The following is a 19,572-nucleotide window of genomic DNA, read 5'->3' on the forward strand; positions in this document are numbered from 1 at the left end:
CTCGACCACGCTGTTGTCTGCCACCTGCGTCCGTCTCGCACGCGCTGGCTGTGCATGCTGTGCTCGTCGACCCGCAGCCCGTCGCGCTCTCGCTATTGCCACAGCGCACCACGCGCTCGCCACTACCGCAGCTCGCTTGCGCCGCGGGCCTCGAAGTGCGCCTCGTCGGTGAGCCCCAGCCGTCGGTGACAGGGAGAGAGTGGAGGGCAGATGGGCGTTCTAGGCAATATAGGAATACAGTGGTCTGTAAATGGGTCCAACCGTGTTCAAAGCGTATATAATGGTATTTTTCAGACAACTGAAGAATTGTAATGGCTCGTCTCCGAATAGGTAAATAGTAACGGTGTTTTTCGATCCACAGGAATTGTAGTGGCACCGGAAAAAAAAACCCTGAAATTTGCGCCACAATGGTGACGGCCATCTTGTGCGTCATGGTCTTCGACGCCGTCACAACATCAGTGGCTGGCGGGGGCTGTTAACCAAACAGCCCCATAGTCGGGTCTCGCTAGGCTAGAGGGTGCATCGTTTTGAACTGTTATGTTCGTTTGATTGATAAGTTATGGCTGAAAGTATTATTGACTAATTTATTTTGAGAAAAAATACTGTTTACTACCTGAAAAAATACAATTTATTAAAAAAAAACGGGGCGAACGGAACTCCTCTGCTCTGTGGTCCAGCCGCGACATGGTGTCACGTCGGAACAACGTTGCGTTGTACCGCATCGATCTAACGCGACGTAGATAATGACAGGTTTTTCTCGCTTTACAGTTGCCACCCACCGGCCAGATCACTAACACGGAACACACACTTCTTGCTGGTTGTTTTTCGGGGGGGGGGGGGGGGGGGGGGGGGGGGCGCGGCGACGAGACGAGCAGTCAGTCAGCCATTGTGGTTCCGTAACCGCGCCAGGACGGCGTCTCTGTCGCCGTTGGACGCGGTGTACACGCCGACGAACTCCTGGTACGTGTAGGGCCTGAGAAAGGGCGCCTCTCCCTCTGCCACCATCCCGGCCGCCGGCGACACGACGCAGCCCATCGCGGGCATGACGAACGCGGCCACCGACGTGCGCGGGGCGCGCGCGTTGGTCACCGCGCGGTGCTCGCCGGCGCGCACGCGCCCGTTGGTGACCACCTCCATCTGGTGCCCGAAGTTGACGACGAACGCGCCGGGTGGGGGGTCCACGTCGACCCACCCTTCCCCGTCGCCTTGGTGCCCGTGCCGGTGCCGCCGCCGCGCCTGCAGGCCGCGGACGCCGTTGTCCATGAGGACGGTGACGACGTTGGGGTCGCAGTGCGGCGCGATGCCCAGCGTGAGGCTCGGGTCCGGGCACGCCACGTAGTGGTTCACGTTCATGATCACCGGCCCCGCGGTGAGCTCCCCGCCGGCCTCCAAGTGCGCCTCGTCGGCGAGCCCCATCCCCGACGCGGCGAGCCGCAGCACGCGCAGCGCCACGCCTCTGACCGCTGCCGTGTACGGCTCCAGCGCCGCCGCGAGCCCGGCTGGCTTCTCGGGCCACTGGTGCCTGAACTCCTCGAACGGGTAGCAGCCGATTTTCAGGCAGTCCCTCCAGTACAGGAGCTGCTCCTGCTCCTTGCCGACGCTCGTGTGGAACCGCGGCAGCTTCGTGCTGTCGGTGGAGTAGTGCGCCATCTTCTCCTCCGTCGGGAGCTTGAAGAACTCCTCCGCCGCGCTCATCATGGCGCTCATCACGTCCTCCGGCACGCCGTGGTTGATCACCTGTACGTCAGTCACAGACAGCGCCCAAGGTCTCAGTTCAGCTGGATTGAGAAACTTCTGAGCAGAGACAGCTCAGCTCCAGGACTGACGAGCGAGTGAGGACGAGCAACTGAAGAATTTCTCACCTGGAAGAAACCAAACTCTCTCCCGGCGGCGACGATCTGCTCCGCCATCCTGTCGGGGTCATCGCCGCCGAGGTCGACTACAGGTATCCCCGCTGCGGAAGACGGCGGCGATCTCCCGGGCCTCTTGTGCTCCGGGAGCACGTAGGACTCAGGCACCGACTGGTAGACGGCGCCATTGGAGAGGGGCTCGGCCATCTCCTTCCTCTGACGGCGGGTTTCTTGCTTCCTTCAGAAGTTCAGATTCAGATGAGCATTTTTTATACAGCGATGAACAGAACAGAAGCATCTTTTGGATTCGTGATTTGACCGCAGCTTGGACACATGCATTTGTCGTCGCATGGAGCAGCACTTTACTTTACCACAAGTTGTATTTTTTTAAAAGCAAATTAGAAAGTAGTTTTACTATTTGGGCGGCTAATTTTTGCAAGCAAAATAATTATGATATTCGCTTGGGTCAATGATCATGAATACTTGACGACGCTTCAACTAAAATCCGGCTACACACACATTCATCAACATCGTTTTCTTCTGCTTGGAGCAGCAGTGAGTTGTCTTTAGGGTTCTTCTTCTTCGTCGACGGTCACGATTTCTTCAAGCATGGCTTGAATGCTTCCCTTCTAATTCTTTTCGTCGGCGTGTGCAGCGTAGGAGAGATGCACGGTCACTTGTCATCTGTGATGGGTGCACCATGCATCTGATAGACACTGAGGCCAGAGCTTGGGATGAAACAGCGGTGGTACACGCAGATACTTGTACCCATGCCCATGGGGTGCGGTGAAATTGCGGTAACAGGGAGCAGTTAGCCTTAAATCCAGCTTGATTAGTTTTTTTTTATCCGGAATAATGTTTTTTTTCATAAATTCCTCTAGATTCATCCAAATTTCTTTCAGCGAACGGGGCCAATAAGGACTCGTTAGGCTGGCATTATGAGAAGTCCAGTCCACACCGTGCATACAGACTCGCTGTACACTCCCACTAAGGCGTGGGTGCGGTGATCCGGTCCAGGGAGCAGTTCTACCGAGAATTTTTTTAAAAAAAATTAATCCTTTTTTGAATATAATTTTAAATCTAACATTGTTGGGGTTTTTTAACTAACACTTTTGGCCGCGTCTATTGTCCTGGCGTGGCCAAACGCCTGTGCCGCGCCATGCATGGTGGCGCGGCACAGGGCTGACGTGGCGTGGGGCGGCCGGGGGGGCCGCTGACGTGGTGGGTCTTGCCGCGCCACCAACTCTGGCGCGGCAGTGCCGCGCCCTGTTGCGTGGCGCGACTGGACCAAACATACCGCGCGAGCAGCCACACCACCTGGCCGCTGTGCCTGCCGCCGGCCTGGGCTACCTGGACGGTAGAATCGAAACGTGCCGCGCTCGTATTTTGTTGAGTTTTTTTTCACGGTCGAATAGAGAATTTGATAAGCCAATGATTAGTTTTCCGTCTTTCATAATACGGTTATGCACCATTTTAACTAATCAATTACGAAAAATTGCCACCGGTGTCCAGATACGCTGGGACTGCCAGTTCCCGAACGCAGGGTACTTAATCTCGCCGGCAGTGCTGCCGCAACTTAACGAAACGAATAAGAAGCAAGTTGACAAGCTGCCACATAACATATTCATTGTTTTGACATAAGTTTGACATAACATAACCAAATAACCCCGCAAGTTTCAGATGCCAATATTCGTTTGACCTAAACAAACTAAGACCCAGGAGTGTAAGGATCCCTCGGACGTCTCTGTCTCTTTGGATTTGTTGGCAACACATTGGGACTGTTGAAAGCTCTAGTTTGGTTTTGGTGAATTGATGAAACCCTAAGTGCTAACCTAGTTTATCAAGTGATCATGACATAGGTAGCACACTTCAAGTAGAAGAAGCTAATGAAGATCATAGCATGACAATGGTGATGGCATGGCGATGATCAAGGGCTTAAACTTGAAATGAAGAAAGAGAAAAACAAAAAGCTCAAGGCAAAGGTATAAACCATAGGAGCTATTTTGTTTTAGTGATCAAGACACTTAGAGAGTGTGATCACATTTAGGTTTGATAGCCGTACTATTAAGAGGGATGAAACTCGTATCTGAATGCGGTTATCAAAGTGCCACTAGATGCTCTAACTCATTGCATATGCATTTAGGATCTAGTAGAGTGCTAACACCCTTGATAATATTTGTGAAAATATGCTAACTCATGTGCACAAGGTGTTTGCAGGGTTGAGATGGGTTTGGGTCCCTCTCTCCCTCCCGCCTCGCAAGCTCGGCGGGATTCGGCGCTTTCGGGAAAATGAAATGTCTATTTTCTATTGTGCCGGATGCAAAATTCTTGGTGGTTGGCACATTTGAGCAAGGGTGAAGAAGTTAGAATTGAAATGGAGTTGGTCGAAATGATGCTGGCGTCGGTCTACTGACTGGACGCTGGGTCACTCAGCGACCGGACGCTGAAAGGCTGCGTCCGGTCGAGCTGTCAGACGGCACAGTAGGCTAGGGTTGAGCACCGGACGCTGGCTGCGTCCGGTCAAGGTGGACCGGACGCGTCCGGTCGAAAAAACATGCCTCGGGGAGCTTACTGGAAACGACCGGACGCTGGGGCTTGAGCGTCCGGTCAGTTTTGACCGGAGCGTCCGGTCAGCTTCGTAGCCGTTGGAATCTAACAAACAGCGTTTGAAGGGGATGACACGTGGCGTCCATCGGGCGACCGGACGCTGAGGGCCAGCGTCCGGTCAGTATGACCGGAGCGTCCGGTCAGAGCGCGTTTTGCCCAGTGAAGGGGTATAACGGCTCTATTTGATGGGGGCTCTATTTATAGCCCCATGGCCGGCTGTGGCTCACATCTTTGGCCATTTTCATTAACATAGCAACCTTGTGAGCTAAGCCAAAGGACTCCCACTCATCTACATCATTGATTCTTCATCATAGTGAGATTGGGAGTGATCCAAGTGCATTGCTTGAGTGATTGTATCTAGAGGCACTTAGTGATCGTGTTTCGCTGCGGATTTTGCTTGTTACTCTTGGTGGTTGCTGCCACCTAGACGGCTTGGAGCAGCGAGGATCGTCGAGCGGAGGTGGTGATTGTCTCCGGCTCCGATCGTGGTGATTGTGAGGGGTTCTTGACCTTTCCCCGGCGGAGCGCCAAAAGGTACTCTAGTGGATTGCTCGTGGCTTGTGTGATCCTCATCTTGTGTTGGTTGTGCGGCACCCTATTGAGGGTTTGGCATGTGAAGCCAATTAGCGCGTGAACCTCCAAGTGAGTGAATCGCCACAACGAGGACTAACTTGCCGGCAAGCAAGTGAACCTCGGTAAAAAATCATTGTCTTCATCATTGATTCCGAGGTGATTGGTCTTCATTGTTATTCATCTTCGTGATTGATTGGTTCTTCATCTACACGGCGGTATAACTATCCTAACCACTCTCTTTACTTTACCGCAAACTAGTTGACAAGCTCTTTAGTGTAGCTAGTTATGAGAGCTTGCATGCTTGGTTGGTGTGGCTCTTTAGTTAGTCTTTGAGAGCACACTAACATAGGATAGTGTCTTTGCTATTGTGTGAATAGACACTATCTAAACTAGAATTGTGGTAGGTGACTTGCATTTTAAGTAGGCTAGTGCAACACTCGCTTCGCCTCATAATTGTCTAACCATTTGGTTAAGTGTTGTTGTAGAAATTTTTATTAGGCTATTCACCCCCCTCTAGCCATTAGGACCTTTCAACTGTAGCCAACGTCGGTATGGTCGCGTCGACAGTGCGTACGGCTCGTACCCTGCAGGTATATGATACGTACAATTACTTATAATTCTTTATAATCGTTAGTTCATGGAGCCTACGTATTGAAACAAACTATCTTTGTTAGTACATGTGAGGCTTCTTGGGTGTCAAACGGGGCACCACCTAGCTGAGATATGCTGATCTCGTCCTGCGGCCATTCGTCCCACTGGCCGTGCTATCTGTGGAAGCCCGGGGGTTCGTCGTCGTCATCGTCCTCCTCGTCCTCGGTTGTAGGGTCCTTCCCAGCGCTATGATGTGGTGGTGTACGCACCGCAGAAGTGGCACCCTGCGTCATCGGCTGAGAAGAGCCGGCTGGTGTCCTCAAAGAGGCTGAAGACGTGACACCCGACCGCGCGGGGAGTGGTGGTTCCTCATAAGGAGTGTCCATGTAGCTCTTCTTCACCTTCTATATAGATAGACGTTAAAGTTAGTTCATTAGCCAAACGCATATACAATAAAGAAATATTTTCGAAACGGACTAGTTTATGTTTACCTCCACAAAAGCCGTGAGAACGCTTAGCACCTGCCCTCTAGACTCGTGAAGCCGGAATGCTGCTTCGTTGGACAGCCTTGACAATTGTGTCGTCTGGGTACAGAAACACGGTTGGACAGTTTTAGTACACATACTTAATACCAAAAGGATAATAAATTATATCATTCAAGTATCTTACCACGTATCTTTGAAGCGGGGCTCTTTGTAGCTGTGTGTCCTCCCTAGTGGTAACGTCGTGCACATCTTCGATGACATCTTCCACCGAGTCCTCGTTAATCGCCATGTCAGTGTACGGAGGCTTGATATGTGTCCTCGTAGACCTGTGAAGCCACCGCAGGTACTCATCGAAGGTGTGTTGGTCGTGTGGAGGACCCGCAAGGACCGCATGTGGTACCCTGGTCTGCCACAAATGGATGTACGAGCTGTGTGTCACGCGCCAATCCTTGGTCTTGTACCTCTTCCTACGGTCAAACCTGCAATAAAACGATATTAGTTGTACCAAACACATCTTTGAATTGTAGCATTGTTATTAATCGATAACGCACCCGTGTAATACTTGATTGGTGGAGTAAAGCGGTGGTGGACAACCTATCATTCTTCCAAATAGTCTGCAGACCCGGATGGGCAAATGAATCTCGACCACATGGAAGAAAATAAGAGGGACGTCGCAGCGATACTCGTGTGACTCATCCCTAGTGACAGGACTCAGATAGTCCTAGAGCTCCGGAGAATCCCAAGGACATTAAAACACCTGAAATTTCATAATTATGTTAGGTTGTAATATAGTGTACATCGAAGAAGACATTGCTACGATAGTATAGAGAGCGTAACCTGGTGTTGTGTCAGGACGTCGAGACCGTTTATATACTCCCTGTACTTGCGCTACGTATTTCCTCTAACTAATTGTGCTTCCGTCCAGATATACAAAGCTGTAGGGAGTGTATCATGCCCGTTTTATTGCTGCATTGAACACGATAATAAATTAGCAATAAATAATCTCATCATATCTAACTGCTTAGAAGAATATAATGAACCAAAGTACATACCGGTAAACCATTATTAAGGGGCCTCCCAACGGGCAATCGTTCCCAACACCAAACCTGGAGTAGATAGGAGCAACCCCCAAGGTTCACATGTCCTGAGGTACGACGGCAAGCAACGCATAGCTGTCGATACATCCATGCCAGGACTACGCTGCCCTAGCTGTACCTCGCTATGTTCTCCCATGGCTGGCGAAGTATGTCAATGAAGATCCAACTGATGGTGTTGCCCGAGGCGTCTGGGAAGAGGAAAGCACCAAGAAAGTGCCAGAGCCACACTCGAGCGAACCTGTCAATTTGTGCCTCCTCAGCTTGTGGGTCCAAGTACTCAAAGCGCTCTGTGATCTAGGACGACGAAACACCAGAACTTTTCTTGTAATTGATCAAAGAAAATGAGACCCGATGCCAGCTGTAAAGCAATGCAAGTATTAAATAGGCTTGAATTACTCATTTATTTTTCTTGAAAGCATCGTCGTCCGGTGGAAGAAAACCAGTAAACTGAGCCACCAGTTCCCTCCAGTGATCGTTGTCAACTATCCCTATCATTGGAAGTCCCCCCAATCGAAGGCCTAAAATAGCCTTCACGTCCTGCAACTTCAAGGTCATCTCGCCACAAGGTAGGTGGAACGTGTGGGTCTCAGGCCTCCACCTGTTATAAGAATAGAACGACTGTTAGTTACCTCCAATTTGTTACAAGAAAGTTTACGTACAAATAATGCACTCGCACATGTCTATAGCTGCAGTAAGTAGTGCTGGATCAAGGGGCGAAAGACCGTGGTTGACAATATGGACAAGCTCGAGGAAGACGGCACGCCGTATGTACGGCGCATAACGCTCGTCCTACTGATACGCCCTGGTGTGAGTGCGGGGCCTTAAAGGAGACAAGGACACCTCTGCGTCCTTGTCACTCAAGATGTGTGCTCGGTGTTGGTCATCGTACTCCACCTCCAGAATAGGGTACAACGGATGCTGCATGGGAGGGGCCATTCTGTTACAAATTGATAAACAAAGCGTTAGAATATTCAAATTAACAAAATTCAAGTTAACATTAGTAAGTTCACAAACAAATTCACTAACCTAACTAGCCTAAATCTCTAAACCCAAAATCCTAACTATACTAGATAATAAATACATAATCAATCCATATAAAACTTTGGTTCTAAAATTACAAGTAATCTTTCCGTCTCAAAATAAATACACATCTTGCTTCTCGAGTAGTCAAATATGTTTAAGTTTGATCAAAACTAAAAAAACGGTATCAATATTTTTATCTCCTAATAAGTTTATTACGAAAATATACTCCATGCTTAATGTAATAGTACCTATTATGTATCATAAATATTAGTACGCTATTATATAAATTTGGTCAAAGACACTAATAGTAGATACTAACTATACTATATAATAATAAAAAATATGAAATCAAGAGGGAGGTACCTTAGGAGCGGACGGCCTTAACGCGCCGGCGTTCGTGGCGCGGCCGGCTAGGGTGCTGCGCGGCGGGAGTGGTGGGGCGCGGCGTGGGCGAGCGGCCGAGTCCGGGTCGTGCGGGCATGGGCGCGGCGTGGACGGGCGGGCGCGGGCGCGTGCGGCCGTAAGCAGGGCGCTGGCGGCGGCGGCGTTCGGGCGTCGGGCGGGCGGGCAGGGCAGGGGTGCGTGCGAGCGGGCGGGCTCGCGCGCGGTATATATCTGGTCCTGCCGCGCCACAGATCAGGGCGCGGCCGCGCCATGATCGGTGGTGCGGCAGGACTCACCACGTCAGCGGCCCCCCCGGTCGCCCCACGCCACGTCAGCCCTGTGCCGCGCCACCATGCATGGCGCGGCACAGGCACTTGGCCGCGCCAGGACAATAGACGCGGCCAAAAGTATTAGTTTTTTTTAAAAAACTGACAGTGTTAGATTTAAAATTATATTAAAAAAGGGTTAAAATTAAAAAAAAGTATTCTACCGATGATGAACATGACAGGAGTGTTTCAAGTCCTTTTTTCTTTTCTTTTTTTTTGAAAGATCCGACAGAGTCGACTTATAATTTCTCCCACCATACTAAAATTTCTCTAATTAATATACGCTAGAGATATAGGACAACTAAACACATTACTCGGCAAAGATTACTGTCCAAGATGTAAAGCCTAAGGACATTTTTGCCCACCAAAAAAAATATTTTTATCAATAACGAAGGATATAAAAAGGCTAACCAAACCTATTGGGTGGGTTTGAGCACATATTCTAGGCCCAAAAACCAGTCGGGCTTTTTCCAGGTCCGGTCCAACTTTTCCTCGGGTCTAGGTACTTGCTATGATAAAATCCAAAATTTCTTCATAAGCACATAAAAAAATAACGCTTTAATTTGAAATTAAATTCAAAAGCATTCAAAACAATCTTAATTTTTTGTTAATGCAAGGATGACGCACATGTATGATTTATGACATGTTTAGAACTATTTGGTCTGTTACATTAATAAAAAGTACTAGTCAAAATTAGATTTCAAATACTATAAGCGAAAAGTATCAATGACAAGGTGAGTTTTTTTTTTGTTTATGAAAAATAAAAGATGTCGTTTTCAGCCTGATGCTGGACGCTGATGGCATCAAAAGTTCTCATCTTGCTGGAATTGTGTGCCTCTTTTTTTATTGAACTACTAACACTGGATTAAATAGTTCCTACCAAGATCATGTATTTTTCTGAGACGGAAACCCCCGAAAATGATAAGGTCTAGAATCCTATGGCTGTGAGCATCACAATAAGTCATGCATAAGCCATGATGGTGGTGACCAACAACTGTTTGCCAGATTGCCCCAGTATCCTATTCGTCGTATCAAAGCAGCAATTGAAAAATGTGCATCTGGGAAGCACACAGGTCCTGCTGGAACATGCGTACCAGCAACCCTAGCCTGATTATGATTAACTATACTAGTGCGGATGCTTATATTATATTATATATATATATATATATATATATATATATTTTTTTTTTAATCACGCATAGCCTCCATCTATCTTGCCGAAATTTGAGAGAGAGAATGGGATGACAGCTATATTCAGCTCTTGCTGCCCAGTCTTCATGATAACAGGCATGAAACTTAGGCCCCGTTTAGTCCCAAAAATTTTTGGCTTTTGGCTACTGTAGCACTTTCGTTTTTATTTGGCAAAAATTGTCTAATTATGGACTATTTAGGCTTAAAAGATTCGTCTCACGATTTCTCGGCTAACTGTGTAATTAGTTTTTTTTCCGTCTATATTTAGTACTCCATGCATGTGCCGCAAAATTTGATGTGACGAAGAATCTTGAAAAATTTTGGTTTTTTGCTTTAAACGGGCCCTTAAGCATATCATACACTCCCCGTGTAAGTCGTCGCCCGAGCTCACCGCCGCCACCCTTTCTCCTACCTCGCTCCCTCGTGCTCGCCAGGGTCCCACAAAGCACAGGGAACTGTGCTAGCGCTCGGTGTTGAAACTTGCCACAAGCAATTTCTCTCTCCTCGTTTCTCCCTCATCCACGTAAACATTTGCTGACGTAGTTTAGCTATAAAACAAGTCGATGTGGATTACTGTAAATGGGAGATCTAACTATTTGCCACTCTTATGGTGGCTGCCTCTCCGTTTGCCAATTTTATCATGCCAATTACAAAATTGTCCGAGAAAACAGTAACCAGACTAATATTTTGCCATTTTCGCTGACGTGTCATGCCAGATCAGCGCGCCAGCGTGGAAGTTAACGCCTCCGTCTCCGCTGACCAACGGCGCCCGCAACTGTTCATCAGCTCCCCCTTGTCCTGCTCCGCTTCTCCTCCTTGTCCTCCTCCTCGTCCTGCTCCGCTTCGCCACCGGCGCGGGCGCGAGCGCTGAACCGCCTCTCATGCCATCCTCACATGTCATTGCCAACCTCGCACTGCTCGCACAGGTACAGCACCTCTAGGTTCACGAGGCGGCTGATGGCGTCCGGCAGCCGACCGCTGAGCTCGTTGTGATATAATGCCAGTGTTTGGAGCTCGGTGAGATTGAAGAGCTCTCGCGGCAGCTCGCCGGAGAGGCTGTTGTTGTTGAGCAGCAGGTCCGTCAGGTTGCCGAGCTCGCCGAGCGCGGCTGGGATACCGCCGGAGAGGCTGTTGTTCGCCAGGTCGAGCTGCGTCAGCGCCCGGCACCGCGAGAGCCCCTCCGGTATCTCCCCGGTGAAGTTGTTCGTGGAGAGCATAAGGTGCTCGAGGCTACTAGACTCCGCTTCATCGCCACCGCACAGGTCGCCGGGGACGCTGCCGGTGAGTTGGTTGTCGGATAGCACCAATAAAGTGAGCTCTGGCAGGCGGCCGAGCTCGGCGGGCAGCGCGCCAGAGAGCATGTTGCCGGACAGGTCGATCGTGCGCACGCGGGAGAGCTCGGCGAGCGTGCGCGGGACGCGGCCGGAGAGGCGATTGTTCATGAGGTTGAGGTACTGGAGCTCGCCAAGCGCGCCGAGCCCCGGCGGTATGGCACCCACCAGCGAGTTATTCCCAAGGTTGAGCTTCTAGAGCCCCGCGAGCCTCTCGAGCTCCGGCGGTATCGCGCCCGTGAGCTGGTTGCCGGCGAGCGAGAGCACCTGGAGGCTCGCCAAGCCGGCGAGGCCACGCAGTATCGGCCCAGACAGCGCGTTCTGCTGCAGGTTCAGCGCCGTGAGCGCGCCGAGCCGCCCGAGGCTCGCCAGGATCGGGCCGGTGAGGTTGCAGGAGGCGAGGCCGAGCACGGTGAGGTGCCGAGCTTGCCAAGCGCGTCCGGGATGGCGCCCGACAGGCCCGGGTTGTCTCCCAAGCGGAGCACCTGGAGCGTCGAGAGCACCCCAGCGACGCCGGTATCTGGCCCGTGAGCTGGTTGGAGTAGAGCAGCAGCACCTGGAGGTTGGCCAGCCCGCCGAGCGCCGCCGAGACGGGGCCCGTGAGCGCGTTCGACAACAGGTCGATCGCCTCCAGCGCGTCGCGGGGCACTGTCCCGGCCAGCCCGGTGCCAGACAGGTTGAGGCCCACGACCCTGAGCCCCGCCTCATCGCACGCCACGCCGGCCCAGGAACAGAACCCCGACGCGCCGGCGCTGGCGTTCCAGCCCGCCAAGACCCCCTGGGGATCGTCGACGAACGTGCTCTTCACCAGCAGCAGCACGTCGCCGTCGTTCGCCGCCGCCGCCATGCATGAAAGAAGAACCAGCGCCAGTATCATCAGCGGCGCCAAGAACGGCCGCGCCATTGCCATCTTCTCGGTGCCCCTCAACTCAATGCTCGTCGCTCGCCACAGCTAGCCAAGAGTTTCTTGAGCTCGTAGCCTCCTCCTAGGTGCAAGATTGTGGCGGGTACATGAGCAGGGGGGTTTTGGCGGGCTGGAACGCCAGCAGGGGCAAGTAGGGATGCTCACGTAGGCGGCGGGTGCGTGCATGGGCGCACAGGTTCCCGAGCGAGTCAGCGTCGGGAAGCAACGAGGCAGGGGAGTTAAAGGAGGTGGCGGTGACTGCGTCGTGTCTCAGAGAGAGGGAGCAGCAGAGGCGCCCTGTGTCTCAGTGCATGGGCCGGGCAGCCGGCAGTCAGGGCATTGAATGGCACCGACTGCGTCCGCCTCTGGAAGGAGTTGTTGTGCTTGGGGAATGGTGGAGCTGCTCGGCTGAGCTCGCTAAACAGAGGAGGAGAGAGAGAGAGAGGCTTCGGCTGGCAGGACGAGGGGGAGCTGACGAACAGTTGCGGGCGCCGTTGGTCAGCGGAGACGGAGGCGTTAACTTCCACGCTGGCGCGCTGATCTGGCATGGCACGTCAGCGAAAATGGCAAAATATTAGTCTGGTTACTGTTTTCTCGGGCAATTTTGTAATTGGCATGATAAAGCTGGCAAACGGAGAGGCAGCCACCGTAAGAGTGGCAAATAGTTAGATCTCCCACTGTAAATAGCTGAGACGTGTGTGTGTGTGTATATATATATAATAATAATAATAATAACTGAAGACGAAGGTCTAGATGTGACAAATGTTTTGTCCCTATGGATATATGTATTTCTCTTTAAACCAAATAATGACCCTCTTTTTTTTTTGTGTTTTTTTGTGTGGACACCGTACCAATGATTAGTAGGCCTACTTGGGAAGAAGTTTCCTTGGCATTGGCATGGATCCCCGTGTTCAAAGATTCCACGGGCAGGATGACAAAAAGAAAAACATGAAAGTATGAACCCACCCACTCATCAGTCGCCAGTCTTGAGTTTGGGTCATCATGCATCTTCGACGTCTGGTCTTTTGCTTTGGTCCAGAGCATGTGTGCATGATCACACACATGCATGAGCATGAGGGCACAGCACACCTACTACCTCCCCATCCAGAGAAAGAGCAAGAAGAGATCGAGAAAGTGCCCAGAATCCCATTCAGTAAGGAATACATATATATATACATGTACTCCAGGCTTATTTCTGTGCCATCATGCCCTGCAATAACTAAGTCATCTCCTCGGTTTATTTCTGTGCCTCTTTTTCCTGCTTTGAAATCTGGGCCTGTTTGGATTGTAGGTTTTTCGTAGGAAATTTACAGGAAACTAAAACGGAGGAAAGGAAAGAAAATATGCTGTTTGGAACCTATGAAAATATCCTTTCCATTCCTATGGAATACCGTAGTCTCTTCGAGATTTCACAGGAATGAAAAAATCCACTTTGTGCTCTGGTTTTTCTTCTCTTCGCGGAAGCCCGAGGCGTGCAGCGTGATTAGCATGAGCACATCAATGCGAGATTACTCCAGGCCGGCATATGCTGCCATACGTTTTGGAGGTCATTTTTTTAAGGTCATATGCTGCCATATGTTGTACCTCAGGGTAGCTTCTCCCACCCATTAAATAAGAATAAAAATAATCAATCATACATGGGTATTAGTTTATCATTGTACGTTTTTACAAAGATTTATCATTATGTGTTAAGTGCCTTTTATCGGTCATATGCTTTGGAATTCCTGTGTTACAAATTCCTATGTTCCGAGCACCTCCTCCTATTTCTTTGCTGTGTTTTTCCTTTCCTTAGTTTTTGCCACTACACTCACCTTCTTTTCCTGCATTTTTTTCCATTCCAATGTTTTCCATTCCTTCATTTCAAACAGCCCTGAATTCCTCTATTTTGGTCATGGCACAACAGGTCATGATGCCTTAACCATGGATATGAAGTGCTCACACCATGTGGCAGCGTACTTATGAAATTTTGCGGTCTGATACCAGAACTAATTTTTTTCTAGCGAAAATTACATGTACAGCGACCTCCATGTTCTGCTCAGCGTCACAGACGATCAAGCGAACGGAGTGTAGCAATTGCGAGGACAAATGCAGTACAAGAAATAATAGTTCTCTTCTTGCCAGGTCATAAATGCCTGCACCCACATTTTCTACGAACGTCAGCGTTGCCACTGACTGTTCTCTTCTTCCATCCTTGATTCCTGAAGGATACTCCTATCCTATGCGAGGCTCCAAAGCAAGGCCTTCTTAAGATTTAAGTTTTTTCACCTCTTTTCGTCACATCAAATCTTTGAACACATACATGTAGTATTAAATATAAATAAAAAATAACTAATTACATAGTTTGATTGTAAATTACGAGACGAATCTTTTAAACCTAATTAGACCATAATTAAACAATAATTATCAAATACAAATGAAAATGCTACAATATTAAATACCGATTCATAACCTCAATCTTAACCAGACATCTTAACAAGACAGACCCGAGCAACGATCTGTCAGACGAAAAGAGACGAGGAGAGGAGATGTGGGGAGCAGAAAGAGACGGCATCCATCCAAAACTACATACTTTTTTTTTTTGTTCTTGTAATCTCCAGCCAAGGACTTAGACATGCCATGGAAGTAAACGGAGGGCCTATCCATAAAATGGCTTTGCTTTTATTCCAAAGTCCAATACAAGTCTTTGGCCTTTGGGGAATTGGCACAGGGGAGGAGAGAGAGAGACAGGGCAGTGCTTGAGAGAGAGAGAAGGGGACGGGGAGACCCATTACCAATGCCAAGAACAAGAAACCAGAGAGGACAGCCGCGAATCCAATCCGAATCCCCTCCAAAAACCCACCAAACTGCCTCCCCCATCTGCAAGAACAAGAGCAGCAGGAGTGCATCCTAGTAGGGAAAAAAATAGGAGAAAAAAAGAAGCCCAGAGAGACCAGCTGACCAAGCAAAAAGGTAGCATCTTTGTGTCACCAAGACACCGCCGATCACAGACCAAATCCCCTCTCCTCTGGTCCATCCCAAGCGTAGAGCCGCCAAGATTTCTTCGATCTGTGCTTGCGTTTTTCTCTTGTAAAGATTTTGTTTTTCCTTTGACTGTTACTAGCCTTGGGTTGTTGAGAAGTTTCGAGAAGAGTGGTGTGAGTGTTGAAGAGCTCAAGATGGATCCGGCCTTGCTTGACGACGTCATACGCCGGCTTTTGGAGGTGAAGAATCTCAAGCCCGGGAAGAACGCGCAGCTGTCGGAGTCGGAGATTAAGCAGCTCTGCGCTGCCGCCAAGGAGATCTTCCTTTCGCAGCCCAACCTGCTGGAGCTCGAGGCCCCCATCAAAATCTGCGGTATTTCCCCCTTCTCCCGTGGCTCCTGAGCAATTTCTTCATGTCGGTAGCACCCAAGATGACATCTTGGTGACTGCTTTGGTTGGTCAACGGGGTATCGCGCTGTTTGGTCTGTGCCTTTTTTGGGTCTTGCTGATGTCCTAAACCCGATCTTGTGATTGAAAGTATCCATTCCCAATCCTACCTTTGACTGTCGTCATGGCTTGAAGAATCGATTGAGGACTGGAATATAGGTGTACATATGTTGGTAGCTGTTGCCTCTTTGTAGTGATTAGGCATCCTTGGAATAGAAACTCTCTGATTCCATTTGCCGAAAGAAAGCTGCTAGTTTTTCTACCATGGAACTGATGGTCCTATTATAGATTTTGCGCGTACCGTCAACTAGTGATGCTAAATCTTGAGGTATCAATGCTTTGGGTTACTAGTAAATCATTGCTGTGCTTGTATGATTGAATGGCAATATCAAAACCACATTTCAGATGTTCCAGAAATGCAGCACATCTTCAATCTTTCAGAGGGCTCCTGCTATTTGTAGAAGGATGATAATGTTATACGACATGGTTGCGGTCAGGATATTTTGTGAAAATGTTAAAGTGAACAACATAGATGCGTATAACCATGCATCCTATGAGAAATGAAAGCAGTATACTTAAATGAAAGTTCACTAAGCCTACTATGTAAATTGGATGATCATCATCACTGTCTTAGATGGAAGTCTTGAATGTTTAGTTCGTATGTATTGCTGACAAAAATGCACGCAAAGGCCTCTATCTGAGTTGGTTAGGTACCTTGAGTAGCACTCCTCAGCCTGGGTTTGACTCCTCGTGGGAGCGAATTTTTAGGCTGGGGTTAAAAAATCTCCTCGTCTCTCCCATGCCAAAGCACAGGTCTAAGGTCTGGCCCCTGTCGTGGTGGTTCTCACATGGGCTACGGTGCCACTGTGTATGGGTGCAGTCGTGCAGGTCGAGTTTTTTATAACCCTTGACAGTGTTATATTTCTGAGAAAGCACATCTACTTTATCCCACTTATAGGTTTTCATGCTGTGGCATAAATTGTATGTAACGAACTCTGGCTCCGCTGTTGTGCAGATCTTTAGGTCATACAAACAATGATAATACTCGCTTTCATGTTAGGTGAAAGTAAATCCTTCAGTTAATAAATTGTCAGATAAAGAGAATCTCAACACTATTTGAGTACCTGTACTGATATATGTAGTGATTTTTGTTAATCTGAGTATGAGTTACCCTTAAATGCCTTTAGTGGAGCTTCCTGACAAATATCGATCTCACATATTTTCTTCTGATCAGGTGATGTCCATGGGCAGTACTCTGATCTCCTGAGGCTATTTGATTATGGTGGCTATCCGCCTCAGGCCAACTACCTTTTCTTGGGTGATTATGTGGATCGTGGAAAGCAAAGCCTGGAAACAATATGTCTTCTTTTGGCCTACAAGGTCAAGTACCCAGAGAACTTCTTTCTTCTCAGGGGCAACCATGAATGCGCATCAGTAAATCGCATATATGGTTTTTATGATGAGTGCAAACGCAGATTCAGTGTAAAGCTCTGGAAAACATTCACAGACTGTTTTAACTGCTTGCCAGTGTCAGCATTGATCGATGAAAAGATTCTCTGTATGCATGGCGGCCTATCTCCAGAGTTGAACAAGCTTGAGCAAATACTCAACCTGAATCGCCCCACAGACGTACCTGATACTGGATTGCTCTGTGATCTTCTTTGGTCTGATCCTTCCAATGAAGCAACAGGCTGGGCCATGAATGATCGAGGTGTTTCATTCACATTTGGTCCTGATAAAGTTAATGAATTCCTTGAGAAGCATGATTTGGACCTTATCTGCCGAGCTCATCAGGTTGCTGTGTTCTTAAAGACGTGACCTACATATTCCCTTATAAACTATAAGTGTATCATTCGTTTACTTATGCTTTTACATTGTTGGAATGCAGGTTGTCGAAGATGGATATGAGTTTTTCGCTAACCGCCAACTCGTAACAATATTCTCAGCCCCTAACTACTGTGGAGAATTCGATAACGCTGGTGCCATGATGAGTGTAGATGAGACATTGATGTGCTCCTTCCAAATACTGAAGCCTGCAAGGAAGATGCTAGGTGGTTCAACTAATAACAAATCTGGCTTCAAGGTATGCATGATTAACATGGAAGCAATTTATATCTGTCAAATAAGCACAATATGTTGCCCTACAAAATTGTTTGGTCCCTACCCTCTTGATATGAGTAGTGTTCTTAATTTTCAAAAGCATTATAACTTGATAGTGTGGCATGCTAGTGTTACTGTTTTCTTCAAAATGATGTAGCCATTTAATATCTGAATGCATGATTATTCAAAAGAATTTCTCAGTCTGGGTGCCAAACCTTTTCACCAGAACACCTGCACCTGACAGGTCTTCTTTCTTTTGTTGTACACAATTGCGTCATTACTAATATTTTGTCTGCAAAACTTAGTTTTTGGTGTGAATGTGAGAAAGTTCTCGTACTAGAACTTGAATTCTTAATAGTACTTCCAAGTTGACTCGACTGGATGTCATGGTGATTTATAGGCATTTGTTAAGCCTATCTCTTGAAGGGCAGGCCTGGTGTAGTGGTGAGAGCTGTCTCTGGGTCTGCCCTTTTTTTGTTAAGCCTATCTCTTGCAGTCACCTATTATATCAGCAAATGGCTGCAAATTCCCTTACTATACACTTGGCATAGGAATATGAAGTTGATCTTTCACATTGTATTGTATTCTGTGACATGCGAAAATATGTGCCGAGTTGCATGGCAAATTATATTGCTTTGGAATATATTTGGGCAGGCTTCAATTTCTCTTTCTCCCACCATATTTATTTTCTAGGTTCATGCTGCTGAAGTGCATGTCATTGTCACTGAGTGCATAGTTTGTTTTGACAGTGACCTTTCCTACAATCAACGCATACTAACAGTTGAACCCGTATTTCAAGTTGACCTATCTTGTTCTGTTCCCCACTGAGTATGGCACAACAAGAATATGACAGATGGTTGAAGTAGAGGGCTTATTTGCTAACTCTATATGAGATATGAGGATGTAAGGAATTAGCTAGACATCCTTGAATAGCTGGATGAACTGCCCATAAACAAAAGGTTTTCAAACAGAAATGAGGAACTTACCTAGTTCTGGCCCTCTGCTACATTACACAGCATCATACTTAATTGGGATGTCTAACCTGGATTTTAAATTTTATCAGGCACTTAGGAAAAACAATTCAAAAATCTCTGGACTATTTATTTGCTAACTCTATGAGATGTGAGGATGTACGGAATTAGCTATATATACATCCTCGAATAGTTGGATGAACTGTCCATAAACAAAAGGTTTTCAAACAGAAATGGGGAACTCACCTAGCTCTAGCCCTCTGCTACATTAACAGTTTAACACGGTATCATACTTAATTGGAATGGGTAACCTGGATTTTAAATTTTATCAGGCACTTACGAAAAATGATTCAAAATCATCTGGACTATTGAGTGACTTTGTGATATACCTATCAAACTATGTATGACACTAGTTGACACCAGCATCTAAATGGAACTCATTTCATCTTTTGACTCTTTGTTTACAGTCATTGAGAGGATGGTGACAATGGCCTGATGGTGAGCGCGCTGCGATCGACAGGGGTACATCTTACAGCAGCTGCAACTAACAGGCATATGCATTTTCGCGGAAACCTCATGGGCCTGCAAAGGGCAAAGCAGATGTAGAACTATGCATCTTCCATGTTGGATTAACACTCTTGTAATGTATTATTATTGGTTTTTACTGTGCGGATCTCCTATGATATGAGAGGATGTGAATGAGTACTGCCCCCTTTCCTTTGCGTCGTAAAA

At 48.0% G+C, this 19,572-nt stretch overlaps 3 protein-coding genes across 5 annotated transcripts; 1 reads left to right on the forward strand and 2 right to left on the reverse strand.

Annotated features, from left to right (window-relative positions):
- Positions 1–859: 859 nt before the first annotated feature.
- On the reverse strand, positions 860–2,265 carry LOC136464768 (2'-deoxymugineic-acid 2'-dioxygenase-like). Its single transcript, XM_066463715.1, has 2 exons — positions 1,863–2,265; positions 860–1,737 (listed from the first exon to the last, which is right to left on the reverse strand). The coding sequence occupies exons 1-2, from the start codon at positions 2,055–2,057 to the stop codon at positions 880–882; spliced, it is 1,053 nt and encodes a 350-aa protein (XP_066319812.1). The 5' UTR covers positions 2,058–2,265; the 3' UTR covers positions 860–879.
- Positions 2,266–11,653: 9,388 nt separating this feature from the next.
- On the reverse strand, positions 11,654–12,362 carry LOC136466271 (LRR receptor-like serine/threonine-protein kinase GSO1). Its single transcript, XM_066464668.1, has 2 exons — positions 11,984–12,362; positions 11,654–11,883 (listed from the first exon to the last, which is right to left on the reverse strand). Exons 1-2 carry the CDS (start codon positions 12,360–12,362, stop codon positions 11,654–11,656), a joined length of 609 nt encoding a protein of 202 aa, XP_066320765.1.
- Positions 12,363–15,170: 2,808 nt separating this feature from the next.
- Positions 15,171–19,572, forward strand: LOC136467942 (serine/threonine-protein phosphatase PP1). Of its 3 annotated transcripts, XM_066466763.1 has the most exons (5): positions 15,171–15,311; positions 15,463–15,695; positions 17,004–17,563; positions 17,658–17,852; positions 19,308–19,572. In XM_066466763.1, exons 2-5 carry the CDS (start codon positions 15,518–15,520, stop codon positions 19,323–19,325), a joined length of 951 nt encoding a protein of 316 aa, XP_066322860.1. In that variant the 5' UTR covers positions 15,171–15,311; positions 15,463–15,517; the 3' UTR covers positions 19,326–19,572. The 3 variants fall into 3 exon arrangements, with proteins under 3 accessions (XP_066322860.1, XP_066322858.1, XP_066322859.1); XM_066466761.1 differs by lacking the exon at positions 19,308–19,572 and having other exon boundaries at positions 17,658–18,041; XM_066466762.1 differs by lacking the exons at positions 15,171–15,311; positions 19,308–19,572 and having other exon boundaries at positions 15,379–15,695; positions 17,658–18,041.

The sequence above is a fragment of the Miscanthus floridulus genome, chromosome 7 (assembly GCF_019320115.1).
Source record: "Miscanthus floridulus cultivar M001 chromosome 7, ASM1932011v1, whole genome shotgun sequence".
NCBI lineage: Eukaryota > Viridiplantae > Streptophyta > Magnoliopsida > Poales > Poaceae > Miscanthus > Miscanthus floridulus.